The sequence below is a fragment of the Panthera uncia genome (genome assembly GCF_023721935.1).
Source record: "Panthera uncia isolate 11264 chromosome B3 unlocalized genomic scaffold, Puncia_PCG_1.0 HiC_scaffold_1, whole genome shotgun sequence".
Taxonomy (NCBI): Eukaryota; Metazoa; Chordata; class Mammalia; order Carnivora; family Felidae; genus Panthera; species Panthera uncia.
Window position 1 is genome coordinate 134,664,424 of NW_026057582.1, and position 23,193 is coordinate 134,687,616.

Sequence of the window (23,193 nt, forward strand, 5' to 3'; positions counted from 1 at the left end):
TTTTCTTTTCTTTTCTTTTCTTTTCTTTTCTTTTCTTTTCTTTTCTTTTCTTCTTTGAGTATAGCTGAACACAATGTTGCATTACTTTTAGGTGTACAATACAGTGATTCTACAACTGTATGTGTTATGTATGCTCTGCTCCCCACAAGTGTAGCTACTGCCTGTCACTGCACAGTGCTATAACAATACCATTGACTACGTTCCCTATGCTGTGCCTTTCATCTCCGTGACTTATTCATCCTATAACTGGAAGCCTGGACCTCCCTCTCCCCTTCACCCCTTTTTCCCAGCTCGCACTCCCTGAGTTACAGCTGACTCCATTTCAGGAGAAACCTGGGGGAATGAGCACAGCTGAGCATCAAGTGGGGCTTCAAATGGTTAGAGTCCAGCTGACTGCTGCTCTGTTCTTTTATACTTCTCCATAAGGGAAAATATTATTCCGTTTTGAACTATGTGAGGCTCTACCTGCCAAGGCTGTATTTTCATGCATTGTTGTCCAAGATGTGTCCCTGACAAAAGAATATGGTTTTGTGTGATAGGAAATGGAGTTCTAAGGCAAATGACTTTGGGAAACATGGCTTATGTAAGAAATGCATGGTCTCTACTGCAGACCTTCTCAGAGCTTTAATATACTAGAGTGCCTCACAAGACACCAAAATTTAGAAGTTGTGGGCAGATAATTTGACCCTCTTCCTTTAACTTTTAAATAAATTTCCCGGGTGCCTGGGTGGCTCAGTCGGTTAAGCGTCCGACTTCAGCTCAGGTCACCATCTCACGGTCTGTGATATCGAGCCCTGCGTCGGGCTCTGGGCTGATGGCTCAGAGTCTGGAGCCTGTTTCCGATTCTGTGTCTCCCTCTCTCTCTCTGACCCTCCCCCGTTCATGCTCTGTCTCTCTCTGTCTCAAAAATAAATAAACATTAAAAAAAAAAATTAAAAAAATTTCCCACAAGGTCAATCAGATTAGTGTTCCTTGGGGAGAAGAGATTAGAAATGTCCGTAACAGTTTAAGATCATGGTTTGCAGTCTCCAAAAGACTTGGGTTCAAATTCCAGCTGTTCCACTAACTTACTGTATCATTTCCGGTAAGCAATTTACCCACCCTTAGGAAAATGATTCACCCTTGCACTTGGGAGGTGGCAGGAAGCAGTGGTTACTAGAATTATTATTTTGGGGGAACCTGGATGGCTCAGTCAGTTCACCGTCCGACTTCGGCTCAGGTCATGATCTCATGGTTCGTGAGTTCGAGCCCCACGTCGGGCTCTGTGCTGACAGCTCAGAGCCTGGAGCCTGCTTCGGATTCCGTGTCTCCCTCTCTCTGTCTCTCCTCCCACCCTCTCTCTCTCTCAAAATAAATAAACATTAAAAAAAGAGGAAACTGTTATTTTTTTATCATTATCACTTGCAAAACCCTAATGCCCTCGAGATAATGGAGGACAGAGAGATCATTTTCACTCCTCTTCAACTGTTCACCTATAATGTAAGATGGCAGGGAGGCCTGGACACCTCAAGGGTCATGTGATATTAAGTTTATAAAGACCCTCTCCCTATAGCATGGTGGCCTAATGAATAATTGAACCCTGCTATGAAGGTTTATGGTTTTCTGATGCTGTATGTGTTTGCAGCTGGCTAGTTCTGATAACACTCTTAAATAACCCCTTTCACCTTTAAAGCCTAATACATTCACCTCCTGTTTACTGTTCTAGGAGTTCTATTGCTATAAAAAATAACCTGGCTTTAAAAAAGCAATACAACTTAAAAAAAAAGAATAAAAGTTTCCTGGCTAGAGCTTTAGTAATTTAGAGACTAGAAGCCATGCCAGTATGTCTCACAATGGCCTAGCTGATCTGCTATCAGTGAAAAGCTGGGTAGTTTTGTCTCTCATTATAAAGAGTATAATTCCGTCTCTCTCCTCCATATTTGGATTGCCCTAGACCTTCCAGATGTGAGAGCTCATGCTGAATCTTGTTAGCTGACTGACCATTAACTGCTCCAAACTTCCATATGTGTAAACCGAAGAGGTTACTGTATATATCACTATAGTCTGCCCAGCCAGAAGGTTCTACAATTCTGCAGAAAAGTGTTGCTAGGCATAAACCACACTATTGGCTTCTTTCTCTCAGAGGATCTTATAGGCATTGGAGGTTCTGCTGACATTCAAGTAGATTCAAGTCGATCCAAAATTGTCCTTGATTTTTAAAGGAGATTGCTAACTGGGGACAGAAGACTGAAATAGAAAACAATCAGTCAGTGTGAAGTTGAGTGGTAATTACAGCATACCCATAACAGGTACCTGTAGGAGATTAACAGGCAGAGAGATTTTATATTAATTCAGGAATGGCTTCATGGGGAGGTGGGTAGGCAGAGGGGTGAGTGTTGGATAGATCAAGAAAAAAAAAGCACTCCATTTAAATCCTTTTATTTACAAGGAAAAGGAGGGGACTTAAGGTGTCCCAAGTGAAAAAAAATCAGGTTTTAGTACAAGGATAAAGTAATTTTGCTAATTCCAGGCAGGAAAGGAAGTTCAACCAAATTTTACACAAATAGAAATTGAGAAAGGATATACATCAGGATCCAGAAGTGACACCTTCTTCGGCCCTCAGAGAACACACAGTTGCCTGTTTATAGATTTTCAAGAATGCCTGCTCAGCCTCTTTTCCCTTAAAAGACAGATTGCTTATTCTTCCTCTTGCCTGGAGCCCCACCCGCATGGCACCTTCAGCTTTCCATTGGCAAAGCTCCTCTCCACGTGGCAGAGTCCCACTCATCACTGGCCACCAGCCAGTCTCTTGGTTGCTGCCTTCTGAGTTAGGGCCCACGGTGGTCTAGTCAGCCATTCCCAGGGGTAGGAGGGTCATCTAGTATAGAGAACTTTTCATTCTAGGCTCTGGAGGCAGGAAGTGGTCCCCTACAGGGAAGATGGGTTACACTGTGGGTGCAAAATGTCATGCCAAGATAGGGGAAATGAGGGGCAGACACTGAGATGGTGACAAGAATCCTAGCTGGAGTGACCCCTAGTCTAAGGCCAAACTCAAAAGACAGAATTCAGCCAGATTAGGAATGGCTTTGAAATTCAAGGAAAGGATGAATGATTAGAAAGAGAATAAGCACTGAAAAGGTAAACACATAGCACAGTGAATTGTCGGCCATAATGTTGGGGACAATGTTCAAGCCTTGAAGTGTGCTAAGACATCACAGTTCTGCAGGTTGATGGAGCCTTTTACATTTCAGATCATCAGGCAATCGAGCAGGAATGTGAAAAAAACTTTATATGCTTTTCTAATTGAACTTCGAGAAAAGAATTTGGTTCTTTATTGAATTTTGAAACGCCACAGCTTGTTGGAAAAGAAGCCAGCCTCAAGTTTCAAATCTGGCATCAATGTTTGCTAGCAGTCATTTTATTTAACTTCCCATTGTTTAGTTATTCAGCTCATAAAAAAAACAAAAAACAAAAAACAAAAAACAGAGGCAATGATTACCTCTAAGAGTTGTTTTGAGGGTTAAGACAGTATGCCTGGTATCATGTCCAGATATATGGTAGATGTTTGTAAAGCTTAATTTATCCCCCCCCCCCACACACACATTTTCTTTGGATATAGATCCATATTAATCCTCCTTTCCTCCTGGGGATTCTTTTTTCCTCCTCCTCCTCCGTCATCGTCTCCTTCTTCTTCTTCTTCTTCTTCTTCTTCTTCTTCTTCTTCTTCTTCTTCTTCTTCTTCTTCTTCTTCTTTTTAACTACAGGTGGTTTAAAACTCATGTCAGTTAGAATGTGATGAAAGGGGAGGTTAAGGCTCTTTGAGTGGACAGGAAGGGCAGGGAGGCTAGCCGTGCCAGACCCAGCAGTAAGGCACTAAGCCCTCCATGCTCACTGATGATATGGGCCTCCCTCCTGCTGGGTAGAAATAAAGAGAGGTGACCCAATGGTGTCAGAACTCCGTTCCTCGACTATTTCCATTTTGCACTCTTTATGAGTCCTTGCGAATGGAATCGGGCTGTGTGCTTTTCCCTGGCACCCCAAAAGGGAAGATGAATTAAAATTAGTTACAGACAGAGCACTGCCATCTGCTTTCTGGAGTCCCTCTGTGAAGAAATAAGTGGCAGATGACTAGACCCTTCTCTACCTACACAATTACAAAAGCCCAAAGCCGTGACTCTGGTAATCTGATGTTATTCACCAGTGAGGTTTTCCTTAGCCTGCTGTTCCCATGGACTTGGAGTCTCATGAGATCCAGTTATGGGACGGAAGGGTGGCTTGTCCCTGGGTTTTGCCAATGTCCCCTGGCTGTCCAAGTCCAATCCATGTATGTCCCTCCCTGAGCTGTCTTTTGCCCAGACTGTCACAGATAGGGGGCTGAACCTGACATCTGAGGCATTAGCAGTGTCACAGAAAAGAAGCCCTTCCCTGCTGTGCTCTTGTTCCTCTGATAGATAGAATATCAGTAAACACAAGTCTCCTTATGCAGATTAAATGGTTCCTGCAGCTTTCTCTGCTTTGGTCTGTTAGTCACCAAATTAAATTCTGCATTGGGAAGAGTCAAAAGTCTACAGGTAGCTTTATTCAGCAAATGATGAGGGAGCCAAACTAAAAATCAGCATACTCTGATGCTTGTTATATGGACAAATTCCCTGGTAATATTAGCATATACAATTTATTCGAAGATTTTTTTTTTTTACTTTATTTCATAACTGCAAGTCATAGAGTGTGGCTAGATCAGGACTCAGTAATTATTCACTAGATGAATGGATGCATGTTGAAGAGCCCCAAAGAACTTTGCCATGGACGTATTAAAGGCGTGAACACGTTAGCAACTGAAGACACATTCAATTATAGTCATTTTTTTCAAATAATTTTTTGAAGTTGTGTTTATGTATTTTAACAGCTTTACTGAGGTATGATTTACAAACCATGACATTTACCCATTTAATGGGTTATCATTGATGTGGACCCGACTTTGGTTCTACTGCAAGGAAGGGTGACTCTCTGAATCTTTGGGGTGGGGGGAACCTAAAAAAGTCAAAGGTTATCATCAAAGCTGTAATGGTGCTAGGATCCCAGAAAACATTGTTTTGCAAACCCATTTAGCAGACGCAGAACCCACTGGGCTGTCTGTCCCCTTAGAAGGCTGAGCTATCAGCAGGAGACTTTTCCCTACTATCCTCTTGTGAGGTGAAGGAGTGGTCCTGGCCAGAGTGCATGTGGGCCCTGCATCTTCATACACTCTTCAGAGTTCTTACCTAAATAGCCCTGTGGATCCCACTCAGGATTGTGTTCAAAGTGCATATTCCTGAGTTCCACCTCCAAAATGCTTGGTTCAAGAGGCCTTTATTTTATTTTATTTTATTTTATTTTATTTTACTTTATTTTATTTCATTTTATTATTTTGTATTACTAGTTCACATAGTTTTTATTTTTTATATTTTTTTAAAAATTTTTAATAAGCTATTTTTATAAGTATCAAAATTGCACATGTATAAATGTCAATAATTGTACAAAACTTGAAACAAAAATAATAGCATTTGTTGATTTTTCCCATTTCCAAATACCCCTTATTAGAGAAAACAACTTGTAATATTTCTCACTGTTTTTTGTTCTTTCTGGTACTTGGCTTTTAAATTTTTTTTTTCTTTTTTTTTTCCTATTTATTTATTTATTTATTTATTATGAATATAATTTACTGTAAATTGGCTTACTACATACAACACTCAGTGCTCATTGCAACAAGTGTCCTCCTCAATGCCCATCACTCATTTTCTCTCTCCCCCATCTCCTCCCCATCCACCCTTAGTTTGTTCTCTGTATTTAAGAGTCTCTTGTGGTTTGCCTCCCTCCCTCTCTGTTTGTAACTATTTATTTTTCCTCTTCCCTTCCTCCACAGTCTTCAGTTTCTCAAGATCCACATATGAGTGCAAACATATGATATCTGTCCTTCTCTGACTGACTTATTTCACTCAGCATAATATCTTCCAGTTCCATCCATGTTGCTGCAAATGGCAGGATTTCTTTCTTTCTCATTGCCAAGAAGTATTCCACTGAATATATAAACCACATCTTCTTTATCCACTCATCAGTTGATGGACATTTAGGCTCTTCCCATAATTTGGCTATTGTTGAAAGCATTGCTATAAACATTGGGGTACATGTGCCCCTATGCATCAGCACTCCTGTATCCCTTGGGTAAATTCCTAGCAGTGCTATTGCTGGGTCATAGGGGAGATCTATTTTTAATTTTTTGATGAACCTCCACACTGTTTTCCAGAGTGGCTGCACCAGTTTGCATTCCCACCAACAGTGCAAGAGGATTCCCGTTTCTCCACATCCTTGCCAGCATCTATAGTCTCCTGATTTGTTCACTTTAGCCACTCTGACTGGTGTGAGGTGATATCTGAGTGTGGTTTTGATTTGTATTTCCCTGATGAGGAGCAACGTTGAGCATCTTTTCATGTGCCTGTTGGCCATCTGGATGTCTTCTTTAGAGAAGTGTCTATTCATGTTTTCTAGCCATTTCGTCACTGGATTATTTGTTTTCCGGGTGTGGAGTTTGGTGAGTTCTTTATAGATTTTGGATACTAGCCCTTTGTCTGATATGTCATTTGCAAATATCTTTTCCCATTCCATTGGTTGCCTTTTAGTTTTGTTGATTGTTTCCTTTGCAGTGCAGAAGCTTTTTATCTTGTTGTCCCAATAGTTCATTTTTCTTTTAATTCCCTTGCCTTTGGAGATGTGTCAAGTAAGAAATTGCTGTGGCTGAGGTCAAAGAGGTTGTAGCCTGCCTTCTCCTCTAGGGTTTTGATGATTTCCTGTCTCACATTCAGGTCTCTCATCCATTTTGAGTTTATTTTTGTGTATGGTGTAAGAAAGTGGTCTAGTTTCATCCTTCTGCATGTTGCCGTCCAGTTCTCCCAGCACCATTTGCTAAAGAAACTGTCTTTTTCCATTGGATGCTCTTTTCTGCTTTGTCAAAGATTAGTTGGCCATACAATTGTGGGTCCAAATCTGGGTTCTCTATTCTATTCCATGGTCTATATGTGTCTGTTTTTGTGCCAATACCATACTGTCCTGATGATTACAGTTTTGTAGTAGAGGCTAAAGTCTGGGATTGTGATGCATCCTGCTTTGGTTTTCTTCTTCAATGTTACTTTGGCTATTTGGGGTCTTGTTTGTTCTAGCTTTGAGAAGAATGCTGGTGCAATTTTGATTGGGATCACATTGAATGTGTAGATCGCTTTGGGTAGTATTGACATTTTAACAATATCTATTCTTCCAATCCATGAGCATGGAATGTTTTTCCATTTCTTTGTGTCTTCTTCAATTTCCTTCATAAGCTTTCTATAGTTTTCAGCTTACAGGTCTTTTACAGGTTTGGTTAGATTCATTCCATTTACAATTGCACCAAGAACCTTAAAATAGCTAGGAATAAGCCTAACCAAAGATGTAGGAGGGCTACATTTTAAACAAGCTCCCAAGGGCATTCCAATGTAGATGGTCCCAAAAAATAGTCTGGGAGACTCTGGACAAACAGTACCACATCCGAATGGTTATAGGTTGGAAACGTTGATGTCATTGCTCTGAGCACTTCTAGTGTCATCTGCCTTAACATGGCCCTTCTAGGACATCTCATTCAACACACACACAGTTTATTTTTGACCAGAAGAAAAGGCAAGAAAATATGGATAAGCAAGAAAAATGTAGTTTAGAAGTTAAATACATACCATTTCCTTGTGAAAATAATTTTTAGAACAATGCCACATCTTGTTTAAATATAGATATCCATCCTTGAAAATGTTAGCTGAGCCCAGGTCCCTGCTGGGAAATGAATGGAATGGGGGAATCCAAGCCTAGTCTGAAACACAAAAACATTCCTGATGACTAATGGTCTCTAGCCACCTTAGTTAAGGCAGGGCTTCCTATTGACAGGAATAATTAGCTTTGGAAATAAAAGTTGAAATAGAAACCGAGGACACTGGCTGATGAGCCTGCTTTGCATATTTATATATTCTGCCAGGTCCTTACATTGTGCTTTCTGCTCAGGAATAAATTTGCCTTTATTGTTTGTCCCTGCCTCCCCCATTCTCACAGAGCTCCTGCCGAGCCAAGAGAGATATGAAAAAAGGCCAAGTGATCTGCTATTGAAGCTGGAAGAAATATCTCCCTTCCAGTGACCTTCCTAGATAATGAGAAGATATGGTTTTCTAATATAAAGGGAATAAATCAAGAGATCTTTCAGAGAGCCGGGGCAATAACAGTAGAGTCCAAGACCATCAATTCCGAAGGCAAAGGGCAGAGGCACTTTTCCCTATAGATCAACATTAGACTAAGACAAGATGGGAGACAGTCACCCTCATGGGGGGAGGGGTTAAAACAGATCCTCACCCCTACCCCTCTTCCTCTCCTTCCCATCATCCCCAGCTCACTCTGAGTCCTAGAATTAATCTGGGAGAAACCCACACCTTCACAGGATGTTTCATTGGCTGTTATTTTCTGTTGATTGAGTTACTACAGTTTTAAGAGATGGGCTGTTTGTGTGTCTTTATCTTTAACTCTTTTTAATTTTTGCTGTGAATTCAGTGGTGGACGCAGATGCCAGATAGGTGTCATTTAGAAGGCTTCTATAAATCCATAAAGCATCTTCATCTGCAGTCATTGGTTTCTGCAGAAGCACCTGTTAGGGACAGTGCTAGAAGTGGGGCCACCAAGTGTCAAGGACTGCCAGGTAGACCACTGGGTCAAGACAAGTTCATGGAGGCATCTCCACCCTAGACCTATTGCTGCACACCTGATCCATTTGTTATCTATGTAGCATCATAATATACCAAGGAGAACAGAGAATTTAGGGAATGATATCTGGTATATTAAGAACAATCCTATAGATAGTTTTGATAAGAGTAGCTGCTGTTTGCTGAGATCTGTGTGTCAGGAATTTTGCCATGTATTTCTTAAATATATCAGTTGTTAAGGTGGGCACCATTAACCCCATTTTACAGATAGGGGTATAGAGACTCTGCAAATTTAAGTGAATTCCTTTGGTTCACACATGTGTGGAAATATTAAGTGAAACATATTTTGCTCAGGGCTGTCTGACCCCAAAGTCCCTACCTTTAAGCATGTCTATGCCACAAGAAAAGATATGCTTGTGTTGCCTTACATAGGAGCTGTGAGGAATTGGGAGCTGGCCCTCAGAGGAAGTTCAGTCTTTTCTGGACCTTGTGTAAGAACTAGCTATTTGGACTAAAATCTTGGTCCAGGTGAGATGGCATAGAGAACTTAGCATAGTAAAATGTCATGTTGTGCTCAACACCCAAAAAACAAATAATCCAATGAAGAAATGGGCAAAAGACATGAATAGACACTTTTCCAAAAAAGACATCCAGATGGCCAACCGACACATGAAAACATGCTCAACATCACTCATCATCAGGGAAATACAAAACAAAACAAAACCACAATGAGATACCACCTGACACCTGTCAGAATGGCTAACATGAACAATTCAGGAAAGAACAGATGTTGGTGAGGATGTGGAGAAAGGGGAACCTTCTTGCACTGTTGGTAGAAATGCAAACTGGTACAGCCATCTGGAAAACAGTATGGAGGTTCCTCAAAAAATTAAAAATAGAACTACCTTATGACTCAGCAATTGCTCTACTAGGTATTTATCCACAGGATACAGGTGTGCTGTTTCAAAGGGACACATGCACCCCCATGTTTATAGCAGCACTATCAACAATAGCCAAAGTATGGAAATAGCCCAAATGTCCATCAGTGGATGAATAGATAAAGAAGATGTGGTATATATATACACAGTGGAGTATTACTCAGCAATCAAAAAGGATGAAATCTTGCCATTTGCGACTACGTGGATGGAACTGGAGGGGATTATGCTCAGCGAAATTAGTCAGAGAAAGACAATTATCATATTACTTCACTCATATGAGGGCTTTAAGAGACAAAACAGATGAACATAAGGGAAGGGAAGCAAAAATAATATAAAAACAGGGAGGGAGCAAAACATAAGAGATTCTTAAATATGGAGAACAAACTGAGGGTTTACTGGAGGGGCTGTGGGAGGGGGGATGGGCTAAATGAGTAAGGGGGCACTAAGGAATCTCCTCCTGAGATCATTGTTGCACTATATGCTAACTAATTGGGATGTAAATTAAAAAAAAAAAAAAAAAGAATCACCCTATGACCCAGCAATTGCACTACTAGGTATTTATCCAAAGGATACAAAAATGCTGATTGAAGGGGCACATGCACCACAAAATTTATAGAAGTGCTTTCAAAAATAGCCAAATTATGGAAAGAGCCCAAATGTCCATTAACTGACGAATGGATAAAGAAGGTGTGGTACATATATACATGGAATACTACTTGGCAATGAAAGGGAATGAAATCTTGCCATTTGCAACAACATGGATTGAACTGGAGGGTATTGTGCTAAGCAAAATAAGTCAGCCAGAGAAGGACAAATATCATATCATTTCATTCATATGTGGAATTTAAGAAACACAACAGATGCACATAGGGGAAGGGAAGGAAAAATAAGATAAAAACAGAGAGGGAGGCAAACCATAAGAGGCTCTTAAATACAGAGAACAAACTGAGGGTTGCTGGAGGGGAGGCAGGTGGGGGGATGGGCTAAATGGGTGATGGGCATTAAAGAGGGTGCTTGTTGGGATGAGCACTGGGTGTAAACCTCATACATACTGAAATGGTTTTACTTTCTGCAACATGACATTGTTTCTCTTGCTGTAGAGTCTTTAAACTTGCTGTTCCCACTGTTGAAACCTTCTTTAGAAGTCTGGCAAAGCTCTACTCACTCACTTCTCTCAAGAAGTTCACTGCACATCCTTATTATTTGTTCAGAACACACTTTGCATGTCCTCTGTCCCTGACACTTACCACCCTATATAGAAATTCTTCGAATGTCCACGTCAGTCTTCACCTGTAGACCGTGAGCGCCATGAGGCTGGGAACCACGTTTGTCCGATTCACCATTATATCCCCAGTGTTTAGCACCCATCCAGCCCCAACATAGGTATCAAATAAATATCTGTTAAATAAGAATGGGCTTAACGGATGTTTTGTGAGCAAATCTTCCCTTCTCTGCAGCGTACTTTATGCCAGCCCCTGAGCCAACTGCTGGCGAGAGCAATGGAGAGGAAAGCTAGTTTGAAGGCTGACTTCATGGAGCTTTCGTTTTCTTGGTAGAAATGCATAACCACACAACTACATGAACGCACACATTATCATGGCAAATTCTGATTAAGTTCTGCATGAAAATAATACAACAGACCCTATTACATGGTCACCTAAACTTTTCCAATTATAGATTGACATAGTTTAGCAATCATGGAGTAGATGAGGTCACATTAAAATTTAATGTTCAGTAGCTTAGAAATTAAGTGATGTGCTCATTAGCATAATGGAAATTGGAAATGGGTGGCCAGGGCAGCACATAGTGCTTCAACCTTCAAAGCCTCCCCAGGCATACCCAGCCTGGGACTCTAGAGGGCGCTCCTTCCCCCTTCCCCTTCTAGGAGTGTGGGCGCTAATTATAGACCATGCTTTCTTGGCTGCTTTCACTTGGAATCCCCAGCCAAACATGGAAGAATTTTCCGGCTTAAAATAATTTTTATTATATACGATATAAAAAACTATTTAAAAGAAAACAATAATGGCCCCTGTCCCAATTTTCCAGAAAGTTTGCTGATGACATTTTGTAGCTTTAATAGCATTATATATATTTAGTTAGAAAATGGAAAGGAGGGTCACATCTTTAAACCTTCAACTCTTGATTTTGGCTCAGGTCATGATCTCTGGTTCATGAGATCGAGCCCCGTGTGGGGCTGTGTGCTGGCAGCACAGAGCCTGCTTGGGATTCTCTCTGTCCCTCTCTCTGCCTCTCCCTGATTTGTATGTGTTCTCTCTCTCTCTCTCTCTCTCTCAAAATAAATAAATAAACTTTATAAAAAAATGGGAATGATATAAAAATTAAGTATATAAAAATTATAAAACATAAAAATTGCAAAATATATAAAAGGTGTAAAAGCATAAAAAACATGAAACAATTCTTGCTAAAGATAATAATTCTTAATATTCTCTTAAGATTTCTGCAGAAAAAAATTGTCAAATGACGTGTGTGTGTATGTGAGTGTGAGTGTGAGTGTGTGTGTGTGTGTGTGTGTGTGTGAGTGATTACTAATACAAAAAGGAATCATACCATGTACATGGTTTGTAGCCACTCTTTTGTTGAACAATATATCCTGGTGACTTCTCTATAACAACACACAGGGAATGATTTTTTTCTTTTTATCAGCTGTGTAGTATTCTGTTTTAAGGCTATTACATCATTTATTTAACCAGCCCCCACTATTATGCCTTTGGATTGTTGTCCGATTGTGTTTGTTGTCTGCAGTGTTGTTTTGCTTTGAAAAACGACATTGGCAGGAACATTCATTGGCATATGCCTTACAGGAAAACTACAAAATAAATGTTAAGCAGTGAGCTTGCCGGGAAGGGCTTATGAGCATTTTATATTTTGTTAGATGTCTCTCAGTTACCTTCCATGCCACACTGATCAGTGTAGGGGCAAAGCCATTCCCAGCAGACACCCCAGAAATACAAACTGTTCATTAATCCAATAGGTGGAAAAGTATATCTTGTGTTTGTATTTAAGTATCTTCTTTATAAATGAGGTTGCATCTCTTTTATTGTTTATTGGTATGCATACCTCTTGGATGCTGCATTGAAATCAGCTAAAAACAATAGCTTCTTTTTAAAAAGCAAATCATAAATATAGACAGGACTACATAGACCCTGTTAGAGAAAAATGTCTTTTAATCACAGATCCCAGAATCTTAGAACTGCTCATTCAACATTAAAGGAGGGATACTCTATTTATAAACCAGTCTAACCTATTTATCTAAGTTGTGCTGTAATGATCTTTCTTGGGCAGCAGTTTATTACCTTGGTTCAATTTGTTACATACATGGAATAAATTAACCTTCACCTTAGGTAGTTCTGAGAATCACATTCCTGTCCCGGTGGCCCGTCTTAGTGGAGAGTTAAGGTACCAAGGGCGGATATTCTGGAACGTCCACTGATCTCTTTGTGTATGGTGTTCCCATCATGGAGACCAAAGGCAAAATGAAGCCCTTTGGTTATTCCATTAGCTCAGAGCACTGCCCCCACCCCCTTATCTGTTCCAGTTTTCCTGGTTTTCTGCTTATCCTTCTTTCTATTCTCATTGGAACCAGCCTTTGTAGCCCGTGGGTTTGTGGTGTGCTGAGTGCTAAAGCAAAACAGATGTGTTTCTGAAATATGTCTTAATCCATCCAGGTTTTGGGGACAAAGTCATTCATCTTTGATGTGGTGGAAGAGGGATTTCCAGGCACTTCCCTGGGTAATGAGTTTGATTCAAATGATGTGGTGACAGCAGAGGTAGGCAGATTATTTCCTTGTTGTCACCTCCTTGCGGGATCCCTTGCTTTCAGGACAACACATAAGCTCAGTGCCTCAGCCCTCTTCCTCCTCCCAACCCCCACGCCATTTCCAGGGATCAGAGACCAAGCAGAAAGGTGCTCTGTGCCTTCTTTACACACACACACACACACACACACACACACACACACACACACTTTTAAGACTGACATTAAGGGTGACAGCCTTCCCCCACCCTCCATGAAATAGATGCATTGGGAATTATATTTTTGAGGAAGAAAATAAGGTGTAGCCAGACTCTGTGGCCCAGCCCTTTTGTGTTTTATGAGGAGTGGTTATATTTGTGCTATTTTTTTCAGTGTGTGTTCTGAACCAAACATCAAGGACACATGATTAGATAAGGGACAGTGAATTAGCAGAATTAATGGACCAGAGTATTGCAATATTCACACTCCAAATTTTGCAATATTCACATATAAAATCTCCTGAGTACAGAATAACTAATCTGCCTTTCCTTCCTCCCTCCCTCCTTCTCTCCACTTCTTCCTCTCTCCCTTCTTTCCTTTAGTCCTTAGAAACTCAGGGTGCTGTTTCTAAGAGATAATTCTATCTGTTCCTCCCTGACAACTTCTTCCTTTTAAAATCACTGTTTCATGAACCTGTTGCCCTTCTATATCAATCAGTTAAGAGCAGAGACTAAATGCATTTAGAGAATGCTTATCTCTGTTATATAGATAATATATTATGCATATTATTATATGGCATGGTCTCAGTGTGGCCCTGGGTAGCCCCAGGACAGGACTTTTCCAGCTCAGTCTCCATTCTAGCTGTGCTTGCCAGGAAGTTTGGCCAGTGTCAAGGCACAAGATAAATGTTCAGGTCAGTTCCAAGGAGTTTCATTTTCCATGGACTCGCTTAGGGACACAAAAGAGTAATCCGAGGCAGGAATCAAAGCCATCTTTCTAATTGTAGATCATATCTACTATACTAAGACTATACTAAGGAAAGATGGGAAAGATGACCCTTCATCTCTCTGGCAACACTTGTCCATGTGGAACTCTGAATATCAGAGCCCTGAACATATGAAGCACAAGTGTGTCCCTCCTTAGATGCAGGTCTCCCTGCATTTGGGAGCCCACTTATTCTCTGCAGCAAGGCCTCAAGGGCTGTGATCCTTCCACACTTCCTGTGCCCTAAGCAACTGGGTCTCAGTAAAGTCGTGTTAAGAATCTTATTTTCAGGGCAACTGGTGGCTCAGTAGTTTAAGCGGCGGACTTCGGCTCAGGTCATGATCTCGTGGTCTGTGAGTTCAAGCCCTGCGTTGAGCTCTGTGCTGACAGCTCCGAGCCTGGAGCCTGCTGCAGATTCTGTGTCTGTCTCTCTGTCCCTCCCCCATTTGCACTCTCTCTCTCTCTCTCTCTGCCTTTCAAAAATGAATAAATGCTAAAAAAAAAAAAAAAAAAAAAGAGAATCTTATTGTCACCCTGGGCTATGACTATAGCTGCTCAGTTCAACACAAGGGAACCCAAATAGTGAAAACTACATCACAGGTTTTCATGTCAGCAAAACAACAGCGTCTATCACACTAAATTATAACGATGCGTTGAAATTTCATTAGTTTTGTGGTGTTGAGAGCTCTAAATATAATATCCTGTTTCATGTTGGTCTAGATTTAAATGCTATTACTTAAAAATATTAAGTTAACAGGTTGAAGGGAACATTTATTTTTAAATTTTTTTTTACATTTATTTATTTTTGAGAGAGAGAGCGTGAGCGGGGGAGGGGCAGAGAGAGAGGGAGTCACAGAATCTGACTTGCTCAGAGCCAGGCTCTGAGCTCCAGGCTCTGAGCAAGCTGTCAGCACAGAGCACAGAGCACAGCTCGAACCCACGAACCGTGAGATCATGACCTGAGCCGAAGTCAGAGGCGCAACAGACTGAGCCACCCAGGTGCCCCAGGAACATTTATCTTTAAGGGATTTGTGCTTCCTCCAAGTTTGAGAAATGTAGCCTTAATTAATACTGCCATCCATTTATTTTCTCTCACGCATGCTTGTCTTGCTTGCCCCACTAGATTACAAGGTTCCTGAGGGCAGACACCATGGCTCACTTGGGTTTTGAAATCCCAAAGCCACCAGACACTGTTAGTGACGCTCAAACAATATTGATGGGTTAACGGTACTGTCTCCAGGTGTGTGCTGATGTCTGGGTTTTTCCCTTTGCTCTGCGGTTGTTCAAAGACTGAGGGAGCTGTGTATGGGTGGCAGGGAGTGGGCACAAATTTCAACTCTGTTGTGTCTGTTCTTGGGTTCAAAGGGCCCCTGACCCCATAGATCCTCTATGAAACTTCCTGTAGGGCTTTGATGTGCAGGCCCCTGCCATTGGGTGCCTGCTGTGCACATCATGAAAGCACTAGCCAGCCTGTCCCCTGTGTCATCTTCCATTCTGAGGCTCTTCGCTTGTGGCTGTGCTACTTTTATTGCTGCTGATGGCACTAATATCTCTGCATAAAGTGGTTTCTTTGTTCCCATCCCTTTATCCTTTTGTATTCCTCTACAGCAGTGCTGACCTTTTAGCTTGCATGCTTTGCCAAGCTCGAGAGGAAACCCAATCTGTCCTTCTCTTTACCTGGCAATTGCCGCTCTCTGTCATTTCTGTCCCCGTCTCCCTTCTCGCTCACATCCCTCTTTTAACTCTTCTGGCCTTTCTGGTTTCATTTTCTCCCCCCTGTAGCATGTCAGGAGCTTCACTATCCAAAGAGAACAGGGGACTTAGGACACCAAGTTTGAGATTTATCAGAAACCTTGCACTGCAGAATGACGGCATGGGAGATGCGTCATGCATACATTTGTCTGAGGAAGAGACACCGGATGGAAAATGTGTATATATTGATGGACTTTTCTACTGATGTCTGCTCAATGAAAAAGACAGACGTAGAGAAAGACAGGAGGGAGAAAGATACAGGAAGACAAGTAAAAGTGGGGATGGATGACCCAAGGCTTTTGTCTGCCTCTCTAGGAAATACAGAAGAAGGCAGTTCATCTTGTCTCTGTTCAAAATTAGAAGGAAAATGTCCAGTGCCCTATCGAATGGAAAGTGCAGAAAATTCTATCCTATGTTTGACTTTAGGTTCCAGTGCATGGTACTGCCAAGTAGCAGAGAAGCCAGTCCCACCAGGACTCCATGAGAGCACAAGCCTTTTCTTCTGGGTTTAGAGTGAGCAAAACATATAAGAAAGTGGCCCAGAAAACATCAAAATCCTGGAGCAGATCCAGTGGCCTGTCTTCTCCAAGAGCCAAGGGGCACCAGTGCCATTTCTTAAGGACCTTTTGTGGTTTTGAACGATTCTTTTAATGTTTATTTGTTTTTGAGAGACAGAGAGTGAGTGGGGGAGGGGCAGAGAGAGAGGGAGACACAGAATCGGAAACAGGCTCCAGGCTCTGAGCTGTCAGGGCTCGAACTCATGAACTGCGAGATCATGACCCGAGCCGAAGTTGGAGGCCTAACGGATTGAGCCACCCAGGAGCCCTAGGACCTTTTGTGGTTTTAGAGATAAAGTACTATTTGTTTTAGATTGACCTCAAAATTCCCCTCTTCCAGGTACAGGTGCCCCCCGCTTTTGAAAAGTTCACATTTCATCAATTTGCTTTCACCAAAGACCTGTATTAGTACCTGTTTTCACTTACTAAGAGAAACCCAAAGAGGATTTTTGCTTTCATTAAAAAAAAAAAAAAAAGGAAAAAAGAGAAAATAGGATTCAGGGTTGGTCTCACAGTGAGCTGTGGTAGGGGCAGTGTGCACACCCCAGGCAGAGAGAGTGACCCCATCTAGGCCCTTCTCCAGAACCACACTCGGTGTGTCAGCAACAAGCCTTCAGAGCTTTGACCTGTGTCTGTGAGCATCATGCTTTATCTCCAGTCATTTTGTGCATCCCTCAACAAGATGTGTCCTAAGGTGTCAGAAAAGCCTAAGAGAGGTTATTTTGGGGGTCTGGGAATGCTCAAAAAATTTTCCATATAAATTAATAGTAACTGCTTCTTGGCTTTTCACCATTTTGGATGGTGAGAGATTTCATAGGCATGCCCTACTTTGGGGGTAAGCCGGGGAAACCTGCATTCTTTCCTGACAGGCCGCCCACCCCTCTATCCACCTCTGTGCTTACTCGCCCCTTTATCTTACTTTGGTGTGCATGTTGACTTCTCTTGTTCCTGTTTCTTCCCCTGCTTTCCTGCCTGGCTGCTGAAGGTAGACACCCAATGCTTTGATTTTAGCTTTTACTTTGCTTTCATCTCTTCCCAGGTGCTGCTTGACCTGCTGTTGTACACATGGGCTTTTTTTTTTTTTTTTTTTTTTTTTTTTTGCTGTGAACCGACTTCTCTCTAGCACAGAACTGCCTTACTAAGGGAGAGAGAGGCAGCGTGGTGGAGAAGGATCCACTGGGGCAGACGGCCAGTCCTGACACACATTGACTTGTTTCCTGAGAGTTGGCATCTAAAAAGAGCTATCCACTAAAATTACAATGAAAGAAAGTGGCCAGAGGCTGGGATTTAACCACACCAGTTAGGCAAGAACCCAGATGCCTTGGACGCTCTGCCATCTTTCTCAGCTGGGAGAAGCACATCCCCCAAGGGCATCTGAGAATAGTGTCCACTGGGGTCAATTGTAAGTTTCATGATGACTAGACAGTGGAAGGAATAACAGTAGCATGTAACGCCTGGGGCCAGGAATGGCAAATACCCTGAAATATGCAGAAAAGGCTCACACAGCGAGAGGTGTCCCCTAAAATTTCTTTTAGTGCCCCATTAAAAAAAAAAAAAGAGTAAGAAGACTACAGATTTTTGCACAGATTTCTTAGACTCCAGGTAAGGTTTGCTCTGAAGACTTCAAATCCCTTTTCTGGAATTCTTGATTCAGGCCTGGAATTTCTAGAGGAACCATTGTGTGTTGTGCCCTGGTGATATGGATATGGTGGTTAGTAAGGTGGAGAAAGTCCTTGGCCTTATGACCACGTGACCCGGTAAGAGCTACTGGCCAGGGAATGGCGTGCATGCACACCTGGTGGTGACTGATCCCACGGTTGCCTGAAAGGAGAGCTGTTCAATATGGCTGCATCTGGGAAGGTGGACAGAAAGTGAAGAGAGTTATTGAGACAGGGGAGGTAGCCTGAGCCCATCTTATAAATAATTGGAAGGAGTTTAGACTTTATTAAGAGGGTGATTGGAAACCACTTAAGCATTTTAAGCAAGAAAATTGGCAGTTCAGATAGCTCTGGCCACAGTCTGGTCCAAGGTGAGTTGTCCAAATCTGAATCCGGTTACCATGTCTTTTTTCCCCCTCGTCCTCGAGTCATTTCAATTATAAGTGATTTTGCAGCAACAGCTTCCCAGAGAGTGCCACATCTTGCGTTTTGGAAGTTGTTCATTAGGCAGAGAATTTATCGATAACTATTAGCAGTATAAGATTTGTCCTGCATTTTTTTTTAATTTTTTTTTTTATTTTTGAGACAGAGAGAGACACAGCATGAACAGGGGAGGAGCAGAGAGAGAGGGAGACACAGAATCGGAAGCAGGCTCCAGGCTCTGAGCGGTCAGCCCAGAGCCCGACGCGGGGCTCGAACTCACGGACCGCGAGATCATGACCTGAGCTGAAGTCGGACACTTTAACCGACTGAGCCACCCAGGCGCCCCTGTCCTGCATTTATAAACTCATATCATCTCTGGATGTCTAGGCACGTTTATTCATGACTAACCTCTGATGCGGCTTTCTGAAGCAGCACAGAGAAAGCATGGTCCTGTTGGCATATTTCTTGTGCAAACTTGATGTGACTATTCTTGCTGAATCTAAGAAGCCAGAGCGTTCCTCCACATTGTCTCATTTCATTCTCACAGCATGACTACAGGTAGGATGAGTAGTATTGGTATTCTGGTAGTATTGGTATTCTGGTTCTCACAGATGAGGAAATGGATCACTTCCTTAGCTATCAACTTTAATGTTCTGCCGTGAACTAGAAGAGTGACCTAATTTTGCCTGAGCAATGGTTCAAGTGAAAATTACTTCCCATTGCCACTCCTTTTGATCCCCTCAGTGTCACTTTGGGGAAGGATTTATTAACTGTGATTTTACAAAGGAGAAAACCAAGGCTCAGTGGGGTTAAGCGGCTTGACCAAGGTTCACGGAGCCCTGGAATATCCTTGGAAAACAAAAAAGAAAATGGAGATGTTTGGATAAATGGCAGATGGTCTTGTCTTTTCCCAAACGTTGTCTTGGCTCTGTCCTGGTAATCCCTCAGGGTTTCTTTTTTATTTTTCTCCCTCTAGTCCTCTGATCTGGCCCATTATGACTCTACACTGATTTATGGTTTCTAGTCTTGAACCATGACTTCCGCCATCTACAATTTTGCTCTTTGACCAGAGTGTAGCAGGAAATAAATGCAGATCTGAATTTCAGAAACCCAGATTCTCTTCCTGACTCTGAGCTCTTCTGGGCACTTCATTCCACTTCATGGAGGCTTGCATGGTCCCATCTCTGATGCAGAGATTAACATTCTCCATCTTTACTTAAAGTATGGGGATATCTTGAAACAAACAGCCATTAAGGCTTCTGAAATGCTATCTGTGTATTTATTTTGACACCACATCAGTATCCCCATGGCCTCCCACTGCTCTTACAGTTAAAACCAAAAACTATACAATGGCCTCAAAAGCTCATCTAGGTCCACACTCCTACACCTCCCCCTACCTCATTTGGTATTTTTTTTTTAATTAAAAAATTTTTTTATTGTTTTAAATTATTTTTGAGAGAGAGAAAGAGACAGAGACAGAGAGAGAGAGAGAGAGAGAGAGAGAGAGAGAGAGGCAGACACAGAATCTGAAGCAGACTTCAGGCTCTGAGCTGTCAGCACAAAGCCTGACCTGGGGTTCAAACTGGTGAATCTCGAGATCATGATCTGAACCAAAGTTGGATGCTTAACTAACTGAGCCACCCAGACACTCCCCTCATTTGTTATCTTAAGGCTCTTTGTTTTCCTTACTCCATCTCAGCTGGTCTTTTTGTTGCTCAAACACCCAATCTCCCTCCTGCTATAAGAACTTTGCCTAGTCTCTTTTTTGCCTGGAAATCTCTTATCAACCCACTGGTTAACACCTCCCCATTCTCTTCTTCTCTCAATAAAGAAAGTGTTTCCTAGCCCCTAGAATAGTTCAGACTATTGTATGCTCCCAGAGTACCATGTATCCTTTCTTTATAATAGTAGTTCTAGCTACTTGCATTTTGTGTTGTGATTAATTGATTAATGTCCATCTCCTTCATTGGATTAAATGCCTCATGATCAAAACCAAGTCTGCTTTTGCACACCATTGCAATCTCAGTACCTGGCACTTAGATGCTTAATGAGCATCTGCCACAAGTTTGAATGAGTAATTTGGGTTATGTTATGGGTGACTCAGTTGCCCTTTGAATGGTTCTGATCCTGGTGACAAGGATGCCCTTCTGTTAGAATTTAATCTAATACTCTGTGAGGCTAGATACATAGCATGATCAGGTTTGATATAGATTTCTGTGTGCTGAAGGAGTCCTGAGTTGTGTCTTCATATGGAACCGTGTCTCTGTGCAGATCAGTTCAGAACTCTGCATTTCATCCCAAATATGATAGGACTCATGTTTATCTAAGAACTCCTAAATACTGTGGGGTTCATTTATGCTTATTACAATCAGCTGGCCAATAGAAAGTGAATGTTACAGAGAAAAAGCAATGCAAGGCGTGGCGGTACTATGGGGCTATAAGCCAGGTTCTAGAATCAGACTTCATCAGATAAAATACTGCTTAGTGGCATGTGACCTTGTGTAAATGTTCAATTTCCTTCTAAATCCGTTTCCTCTCTTGTAAAAATAGAAATAATTATGGAAACTTCCACCTAAGACTGATAAGGCTAAAACACATAATATTTGAGAAATTACCTAGATAGTATAGTACTAGGCATTGGACAAAGAATTGTCCAATAAATGTTAGATCTTATAGGGGTGCCTGGGTGGCTCAGTCAGTTAACTGTCTCACTTCAGCTCAGGTCATGATCTCCTGGTTTGTGAGTTCAAATCCCATATAGGGCTCTGTACTGACAGCTCAGAGCCTGGAGCCTGCTTCGGATACTGTGTCTCCTTCTCTCTCTGCCCCTCCCCTGCTCATGATCTGTCTCTCAAAAATAAATAAATGTTAAAAAAATTTTTTTAATGTTCGGTCTTATATAGTTGAGGAATTAATGCACATTATTCAATTATTAAGGAATTAATAAATATTAATTTATTGCTTTTGGCTTTCTTCCCCAAATCACAAACCCAATCTCCTTTTGCAATACTTGCATTAGCAAGCCATGATTTTAGATGCCGTTGAGACCTTCTTTGAAAATATGGACATAGAATCTTGAAAGATGATAAAATCTTTGACAGAATGCCAGCAAATAGATTCTTTTAGGAAGGGGAAAATCCTGATGACTCCACATTCTTTTGGATGATCTTCACATGATCCTAACTATTCTTTGCCCACACTGAGAACTTTGTTATCATCACTTCTTAAAATCACAGCTCCCAGCTCCCACATCATGTCTGGGCACTTATGGTAACCTTCTAACCTCTGCTAAAGGAGTCAAGGCAGGCACCCTGACATTTGGAAAAATGAAGTGTGTGGTTATTTTTAGACGGACTAAAATAGCAGCAGCAGGTTTCCATTTATAGGAACTGTAAGAACCTTCTCCTATATCTGGGACAAGGTAATGACTTCTATGGAGTAATGACTTTGCCATCATAAACTTTATCCCACTGATGATTACCTACCTCTTTAGTGGTCTCTGTATTATGCTATTTTGTCTTTTTAGTATTAAGAGAATGAGGCCCTGGTTGTTCTTCACATTTTATCATTTCTTTCTTCTTGGGCTGGAAGAAAATGAGAAGCAGGGCCAGACTACCTCTCATGACTAAATTGTTCCTGGCTAATAAAGCTGCAGGAACTGTACGTTGGGGTGTCTTCCATAAATCAGCCTTGGGGAGAATTAGGTGCTGAGAGATGAAGGAGTGATGTTTAATCATCACTTGTAGGAAACCATTAGCCGCACACCCTCATTCTGCTACTTGCCCATTCGTCATTCCCCAATCGCTAGTTCCCCCCAGCCCATTAACATTTCTCAATGACTTTCTAAATGCAGAGAAAACCACAGAAGGGGTGAAGGATGGGGGGACATTATGGAAACACACAACTGAGAGATGTCTCTGCTGCTTTACCTCCTGCTCCCTTGAATGTAAATGGACCAGCGTAAGAACAAAATGATGGATAACTCAGCCAGCCAGATGCTGCCGTGAGAGCTGAAGAAGCTTTTGCCTCCTGTTCTGCTCTTCCCTCTGCAAAAATAAATAACCCGGTCTCCACCTAGGTATGTTTCCTTCGGCAATGTGGAAGACAGCTCTGTCTTTTCTTTGCTATGATGGACAAGGAAAGTGGGGAGGTCGAGTGGTTAGTAGAGGAGTACCAGCTTTGGGAAATTAATTGGATCTTCCCAAATTTGCTCCCCCATCCTGGAGAGAGAAAGCCACAACCGAAGGTGCTGCAGGGTCTACAAATGAGTGAAGCAGGAAGCTCGGTAAAACAGAGCTAGTTCTTAGACTGAATGGATTGGTGGACACCCTTTAAAAAGTTGATCCAGAGGCACCTGGCTGGCTCAGTCAGTTGAGCAACTGACTCTTGATTTCAGCTCAGATTTTGTGG

General features: G+C 41.8%; 1 protein-coding gene across 5 annotated transcripts in view; it reads left to right on the forward strand.

The window, feature by feature from the left end:
* The window catches only part of AGBL1 (AGBL carboxypeptidase 1), a 318,376-nt gene extending 295,516 nt beyond the window's left edge, over positions 1–22,860 (forward strand). For 4 of the 5 annotated variants that reach the window (XR_007453499.1, XM_049611919.1, XM_049611918.1 and 1 more), the window contains 2 exons: positions 19,171–19,341; positions 22,637–22,860. Coding sequence is in view for 1 of the 5 variants with exons in the window: in XM_049611921.1 (XP_049467878.1) it covers positions 19,171–19,186 (16 nt within the window). In the remaining 4 variants the exon portion in view is untranslated. The remainder of the gene's footprint in view (positions 1–19,170; positions 19,342–22,636) is intronic. The other variant, XM_049611920.1, reaches the window with a different exon arrangement.
* Positions 22,861–23,193: the final 333 nt, after the last annotated feature.